This window comes from Passer domesticus, chromosome Z (assembly GCF_036417665.1).
Source record: "Passer domesticus isolate bPasDom1 chromosome Z, bPasDom1.hap1, whole genome shotgun sequence".
Taxonomy (NCBI): domain Eukaryota; kingdom Metazoa; phylum Chordata; class Aves; order Passeriformes; family Passeridae; genus Passer; species Passer domesticus.
This window is the reverse complement of record NC_087512.1, coordinates 54560940-54569521: the sequence shown is the minus strand read 5'-3', so window position 1 is coordinate 54569521 and position 8582 is coordinate 54560940. Positions and strand designations below refer to the sequence as shown.

At 36.7% G+C, this 8582-nt stretch overlaps 1 protein-coding gene across 4 annotated transcripts in view; it reads right to left on the bottom strand.

Moving 5' to 3' along the window:
* The window catches only part of EFNA5 (ephrin A5), a 521261-nt gene that overhangs the window by 37622 nt on the left and 475057 nt on the right, over window positions 1-8582 (bottom strand). The window contains exon 1 of one of the 4 annotated variants that reach the window (XM_064405006.1): window positions 412-628. The exons of the other annotated variants lie outside the window; for them this stretch is intronic. Coding sequence (XP_064261076.1) covers window positions 412-425 — 14 coding nt within the window. The 5' untranslated portion in view covers window positions 426-628. Of the gene's footprint in view, window positions 1-411; window positions 629-8582 lie in introns of those variants that run through there. 4 annotated transcript variants of the gene reach the window in all.

Below are 8582 nucleotides of genomic sequence, written 5' to 3'. Positions count from 1 at the left end.
CAGTTATCTCAGGATGACCTTGTTGCAGGGTGACATTCTCATATGAAAGGGCATCTCTAATGGCACTTCATTTCACCCCAGCCATGCACATTCACTCTCAAAAATGACCCTTACAATTCACCAGAGCTATCAGAGACTTATTATGCTTATGTATGATCATACAACTTTTTTGAAAAAGGTTTTGCTCTATTTTTTTACAAAATAAGTCAGTTGCTATTACCCACCCAGTTATAGGCTATCTTCCTATGGTTTATTGAAAAATAAACAAAGAAAGAGTCTGTCTTTTTTGGCTGGAGTGTTTTTAATTGAAGAAAGAAGAAGTAGCAAAGAAGCCAAAATTGTATCAGCCTTCCCAAATCAGTGTCTATATAAACATCTGCAAATGCATGCAAATAAATAACCCAAACATACCCTTTTCTCTGCATCACTCAGTAATCATCCCTGTGCTGAACGCTGATTTAACTGCAAATACTTATAGTTAATACAAAAATACAAACAGGTTACTCTTTCGTCATAATAAGCCACAATTTGTCAAGATGCAAAGAAAAGTCTATATTGTTTTTTAAAGAGATTTGAAAAGCAGTGCATCTCCTTTGCCAAAAGTACACATTGAAGATGTTGCTCTGTTCAGATAAAAGGATTCTGGGATACAAATTATCAGTACTCAGCCTAATGTGACAGATCTGAATGAGTGCCAGCTGAGAAATGCAGTGCAAGGCACCAGACCAGATGCATTTTATTATTGCTGTTATTATTACTGACGACTCCTTAGAGATGTGGGATTCTTGTTTTTTGGGGGTGGGGAGGATTTCCTTGTTTCTCCCCTGCATGTTTCACTTATGTTACTTTTCTAATGCTTCTAGTGTCTGGAAGAATGGGGAGAAATTCCTTGTCTTCATGGGAGCTTATACCATGATAGAGTTAATGATTCCATGAACCAGGTCTGTGCATTCATTAAACTCCCTGGGGCAGCTGAAGAAACCAACCACTGACCTACTCCACTTCAGGCTGACTGGGCTACTTGTAGCTTCTCCTTTTCACAGCTGCAGTTGTCAAGTGTACCACAGAGCAATAAAAAGGCCATGACAGATTTAACTATAATACTTCTTTTTAGTGGAGGGGCATATTTTAAACACCTGATGGACTTGAAATCTGCCATCTGGATCCTTCTATCTAATTTCAGAGAAAAAGCAATGATTTGCTGGCCCTCCAAGGATAAATTCAGAGCAAACGACACCTTTTTATATCCCTACAATAATTTAACTTCAATAAAATAACTTTTTAAAGGGGAAAAACTGAATATGCACCAAAGCATCTGTACAATTTCAGCCAGTGCACAGCCTCACAGTTCCACTCTATAACATGGAAAAGCCTTTTTGAACCACAGTTCTTCCACGAGAATTGACATTTATCAAAATTGTTGGTCAAGATACATATTTTTGTACTCCAGTGCTTCCAAAATCTGTCACTTGAACAGATACTGTCTGAACACTTTTGCAAAAATTTATTGTCTTCAAATTGACATCTGTACTCTGAATCATTTAACAGGATGCTATTCTTACAGATAATGAAAAAGAGTGTAAGATACAAATAGAAAATATGCATTCAGGCAAGAGTATCTCTATTTTTTCAATTACAGTTTTAGTAAGTAAAAATTGGTACATACTTATATATAAGTGTGTTTGTTTGTGGACAATCCTGTGTGGACAGGATTTTTGTTTGCTTGTTTTACCATGTAGGTAATAAACTATTCCGTTTTCTTAAGGTTACCACTTTTATCAGCCTGTGCCTTCACCATAATGCCCAATTACACTTCTTTTACACAAACTATATATAATTCCAGAATTATACTTATGTGTAATTCAAGATCACACTGACCCTCTCTACCATTACACTTTTATAACACAAATAACCTTATTTGAGCTGCTTTTCCACATTATTTTCAAAGTCAATGGAGAGCAATAGGAACTTCTGTTGTTCTATTTTCAATTCATCCAGCCTCTTTAGTACATTGTAATGAGATGGATCACACTTCCAGAAGCAGCAAATTCTCTCCTTTACCAAAAGCAGAGTCTGGAGAGACACTTCCCAGACAGTGTCTGTACTGTAAATAGCTGAATTTGAAGGGAAGAATCCAACCTCACAGCCCATGATAATGGAGATTATAAGAATAAGAAGACATACAACTAAATGTGTGATCACATCTTAATTCCAATTTAGCAATGAAATCAAACTTGCAATCTGCACCAGTGAGATGATGCAGAAAAAGAAAAATCAAACCTCATCTGTCTCCCTTTTGGCAAAGTTTCCCTCTGTATTCTTGCTAAATAAACAAAACACAATGTAACAATCCTCTTTGGTCACTAGTATTTTAGTGGATTTCATAATTATTTTTTTTTTTTCAGTGTTGAAACAGTTGAGCATCTCCATTCATTCCAGCACACCCCAGACTCTGAGGTGGTCCCTGCAAAGCAGGTCTGAGGATGAAGTACACAACCAAGTCCTTTTTATCCCAGTGTCTTTTCCTCCCATTCCCCTGTTCTCACAACAATTTCATTATTCAGTCATCCACCACAGGTAGGAAGCGTTTACACTTATGAGTAAAAAAAGGGAAGGAGACTGCGAATATTTTAAGCAATCTAAACTGGGCTTTAGCCAATATTGTTGGCACACAAGTGAACCTCCTCCAGGGCAAATATGTACCAAGGTATTTTATCAAGCAGCTCTAAGTGAAGTCCCTTTACTCCAGGTTATTAACCAACTATGAATCAGAGAGCAGGTATTTATTTCCTGTCTTGCAATATCCTAAAGAAGTCAGTAATCAAAAACTCAGCAGGTATGTAAAGAGATGTAGAACTAATTCTGTGTTTCCAAAGAGACTACAACATCTCCAACTCTTCCGTTAGTGAACTGAGACCATTCCTGCTTCTTGAGCTACAAGCAGCATGTTGTATTTGCCTCCACAAAGACGAAAGGTAAAGTCTTCTAAACAGAACAGAAAATGAAGGGATGGCCGCGAGTAACTCACAAAAAAATTCATCAGCTTAGTCCTCAATGCTATTAAAGGAAACACTTCACAAGCACACTTCCAAGAATTTAACACGACATTTGGGTAGAAAACAATTAAATTTACACACATTTACAGGCTGAAAACCTCTTACTTAATAGCATAATGCCAGAGTGAAACAAAAGTTCCATTTCAAATTAAAGCACTGATCAACATTTAGCCATCTACATACACTAAGGAGTGAAACATCTAAAAGGAAGATGAAGTCCATTAACAGACATTTGCAGATATGACAGGAATAGCAGATGTCCTGTCCCATTTTCCAGTCCCATTCCAAACAGAATACTTGCTAGTATATTACTGCTATACTTTCTCTTTTCCCAGTTAGGTCTTCATCCTGTTCTGGCAGATCCAGACTCTCACGCTTTTTGGAACCATGTGGTTAACAGGAACATTAATCTAGGAAGAAACCAGCTCTAGCTAGATTTTGCATAACAGAACATGGTGTTGTGGTAGAAACCAACCAAAAAGGCTTCTCCAAAAATCTGACAGAATCTACACACCTTTTTGCAAATAATGTCATTTGTCTCCAGCTTACACAGAGCAAAACACTGCTATTCTTCAAACATAAATAACTTTTGGTTTTTGTCAGGTTGCATTCAAACAGTGTCTTGGGAAGTTGCATACTACAAAGCCAGCTATAAGGCAGTAGTGTTATAAAAGCCTTTCTGAAGAGAGACAGATAATTAAGTAGTTCCTGCACCTAAATATTTCCATAACCAACAAATATCAGTTTCCTACACAAAACTTGAACACCGCATCCAGCAAAGCCTGTCAGAGGAATATTTCTGTACTTAAGTGCCACTGATGAAATATCCAGGTATCCAGGATGCAGAGAGAAAACTTCATGGTTATGTTAACCACAGAAAAACAGGACTAGCAAAACATTTTGTAAATAATTAGTGCCTCCTGTATTCTGTTTATCCATTAACAAAGGGAAAGTACATGGTCTGTGTGCACGCTTCTCTTCATAATTTTAAGTTCTGAAGCCTAAGTGACCCATCTTGAACTTAATGTCTTTGCTGGTCACTGAGAAAAGTTACAATTTATTTAAACAGGTATTTAAAACACAATAACAATTTTCTTTGGCTTCTCTCTTTCTTCCTTTCTTTCTTGGAATAAACACTACAAAAATCCAGTTTAAGAACAGCACAAATAACACTAATTATTCATTTAGATAGACAAAAAATTTCAATATCTCTGCTTGTTACTTCCACTACAAATCCTATTAGTTATATTCTATTGCCCTTCCTGTAAAACTGACATACCAGATGTTCTACTTCAAGATAAGCATACTGGAAAATTTGCCTTTTACTCTGTCAACCTTTCAATCTGTTCTGTCAAATGCATGAAGCAAGGCTTCACTGTGAACCAGAAAAGACTCCAAATAACAGCTCTGACAATAAATTATGAAATTCTGGTCTTCAGTCAGATATTGGAAGTGATCAGATGCAAATGACCCCTATTCTGACACCGGGAGCCTGCACAGCCTGTTAACACCAACGTGCAGAGGACACTGCCACTGTCAAATGCCTTGCCCCTGCCACCTTCCTCTCAAATGAAAACTTGAAATGTAAAACAGTACCAACAAAATTCACCAAACTGATTTATTCTTGGGGTAAATATAAACTACAGTTACCCACAATTCTTCAGAACAGCACAGCAAAACATTACTTGTTCTGTTTCCTAAGGAAAAAAATTTCTGTGAGCAGCATGCACATACCCCTACGAATGCTAGTCACTCAACTCCTCCTTTTTTACTTTCATGGAGGCTAAGCCACTTTTTAATTAAGTTTAATGGAGACAGTGAGGTTTCAGAGAGAAGGTCATTCCTACAAATACCATTAAAAAAGCAAACCAGGTGAGAAGATTCCATAGGTGTCCAAAGGCTGAATCTAGAGTAGGTTAAATGTTATTAGACAACAGAAACACCACTTCCAAATGCTCTAAGCACAAGAAAAATTTGAACTGGAAAAATATAGAAAAAGACTGAAAATTTTTTGTCAACTGGTTATGAAACTATTTGCTTAAATGATTATTAGCAGATATGAGTACTGGTAATTATTTACACACACAATACCAAAACCTAAACATTTTCTGGAAAATGGTAACATCATTTAAAAGGACAACAATTTTGTTGCTCTCAGGATGTTGTGATGTATTTATTCACCATTCCACGGCACTGAGCTTGCCCATAACTTTTGTCTGTGTTTAGATGGAAAATGTAGTGCATTAGGACTATTCCAACCTCTACTCACAGGCTGTGACTGGAACATAGCAGCATAACTTATGCCTTCTTATTCTTTTACACACTTCAAGCCCTCTCATTTCAACCAATTTAACAGCTTTAAGTGTGATGGGGGAAATCTTGTGGTTGTTAATTATCTGAGGGGTTGTGGGATTATATGTACCATTTTACTGCAGACAATTTTAAAGATGCTATTTCTGTGCTATGGAAAAATAACCTCTTTAATGCTTTTCTGCTCTTTTTACTGGCTTTTGTCACAACATTTCATAAACTCTGTTCCCATAGCTCTCCTGACATCAACAATGATTCTGATGCACAAACAAGGAAGCAATCAAAGAGCTATTTTAATTTTAGCTCTATTCAAACCAAAAGAAAATTCAACATTTTCCAGATGCTAAGAGAAATGTGTTTGCTAACAGTAGCAAGCCATTGACATTTTAGATCTCTAGCAGGATCTAGCTTGCTCTCTACCCTGAGCAAGCAAACAAAAAAACCCTCTAATATATAGAAGCAGTCCATGACCTTTCAGTCCTCAGGTTACAGTTTCACAAGTTAAAACAAGTTCAAGACACCATGAAAAAACATTATGTAGGAAAAAACACAAAATCAAGGCTGCTGTTCAATAAAACAAAATTCAAAATTATTCCTAGAAAAGACTGGAAGCTAAATACACAATGCAGAAAGAAACTTATTCTCTTGTCATTAAGTCCTCTATTCAATTAGCACTTATTGGAGTAATTAAATACTGGGAAAGGATGCCAGGCTAATTGTTAGATTATAATAATTACACAGCTTTGTTGTGCTACAGCTGATCAAAATAAGATGTGGTCACATGCACTTGGCTAAAGCCTCTCTGCAATCATTAGGCTTCCATGGGAAATTTATTACTATAATAAGGCAAACTTATTTCTAGTTCATTATCAATCAGGCAGAGAAACTTATTATTTGTACCCTTCCTTCTACTCTCCCACCCACTCTGCCGGAACAAGCATCCCAAAAGGTTGCGCCCTGGTCTCTGCCTGGTCTGGCTCCCTTCCATCATAATTACACAGCTGAGGAGAATCAGGCTCCTGCACTTGAAAGAGTTCATCAGACTTCAGATCACTGTTTCACAACCGGCTGTAAGCAACTATCACATTTCTTAAAAGAGGCAGGTGATCTCCCTGCATTTCACTTCACAGGCGTCTGTGGGAGATCAACCTTCCCCTTTTAATCTTGCTATGTTCCTCTGATCTGGGAGATTTTTCACATTACTTGTGTGGGTCCAAAAGCAAAAATCAGAAAGAAAGGAGCTGCATTAGGATGGAATTCATGAGAAAAAGACCAGGTTTATGTGGCTTGTCTCCCTGCAGAATCTCCTGCCTTTACCCCTCCTTGCCAGCCAACAGTACAAGAGAGACATTGTGCCTTCCTGATATAAGGCTAGGGTATTTTTGTTAAAGAACAGTGTTCTCATCAGCTACCATTGTACCTGGTACTTCATGCTGCCTGTTTAATAGAGAAAAACAAGCAATTTACTCTAGGGACTCAAACATGGGAAAAAACATGAAACAAATAAGTTTGACCTAGCATTCAGGTTTTTAAAGAAAGCAACTTGTTAAGCGGTAACTCAGAAAAATCATAGAATGTTCAGAACTAAAGAAATACAACAAAAAAATACCAAATTTGTGAAAAACATTTTTATTCTGTGCTGATTAAAAAACTAGACCTTTTGAAACATCAGAAGCTCCTACTTCTACATCAGCAATTGATCTGGAAACTTCCTAGATAAGCCATGTTTACAACACTGGTAAAATAACTGATCAAGCTTCACTTTCTTGAATTTCATTTTTCACATAGTATTAAAGTTTATGGATATGCTGCAGGTGACCACTTACAAACTTTTAATTCTCTTAATTTCCAGAACCAAGAAGCCTTCTCAAAACCAGTATGATAAAAGTCATTATGTTTCTGGACGGAAAAAAAAAAAAAAATCTATTTTTTTTCTATTTAATAAGGCCTGATTTTAAAAACTTCCTAAAGTGCCTTGGCTGAAATATGTTTACAAAATAAAGAAAGCCTACATCCAGGAGTCTTCTTTCAGAATCATGACAAAAAAAGACTGCAAAACACCGGAGGAAAGGAGTAGGTTTTAATGAGAAAAGGAAATGTCCTATTTAAAATGTAAAAGTTCTTTGAATTACATATCTTCTGTTAATTCCATTAACCTGAGAGACCTGAAATACCTTTTTTTTTCTGATTCTATTAACAAAAATTCCTGTAGCATCATAATGGTTAACAGTGACAATTAATTTAAAGTAGAGAAACATATTTTATTTATTTTCATGATTTACAAGCTCTTTAAAAGAAATACATTTTACAGAAACGTGTTTACCCCACTTATGGTTAATAATTTCCCCTTATGCTCATAACTATGTTTGTAGAGTTGGGTCCTGTATTGACTTTTTAGAGCTAGCACTGCAGAAATATATATGTTTGATGATAGCACAAACATTAAAAAATAGAAAGTAATTGCTTTTCCATGAGGAAGAGAATTAACAAATCAACACTTATTTCCCATCTATAAGTCTGAGTACTCCAGAAATTCCCAAGTACTGCAGCAGCCTCACCCACTTCACATTATTCTGCATCTCCTAATCAAAGAGCTGGACATTCTTCATGCAATTTATTAAAACTGTTTCCTCAGACTCTGCTTTTGTAAAATTCCATCAAAGTTGGAACACATGACTTTCATCTGGTCTCTATGAATTTCTATTTTGCTGCAACTTGTGAAGAACTCATTGCATCTGGTGGGCAACAACAGTCATGTTATTCATGATAATGGGGTGCAACATCACAGCACTGTTCTCAAGGCGGTCAAACTCTCATTCCCCAGCTGTCCCAACTCTGATAGCTTTTAACCCCCTGTGTACAGTCCCTACCTGTTTATTTATTTTCCACTGCAGTGGGTATTTAACTTGCAAAGATGGATGAAGAGAGAAGGGAGGCGAAGGTAAAAAAGCTACTGTTCTGTCAGATGTACAGGACAAACTTCAGTGCTGAAGCCTAGTAACATTGGCTGCAAGGTATCACACCCAACAAGATGTTAAAAGCAGCCCAAGATTTTTGTTTGGAGCCTCTAACCACACCTTATCCAATCCAAAATACCTTAAAGCTAGTCTCTTTGTTAAATTGATTTATGGACACAAGCTCATTACTTGTGTTCACATTAGTACTACTCTGGAGTTCACCAGCAACATTTATCCCACTTTATCTGAGGTAGAATGA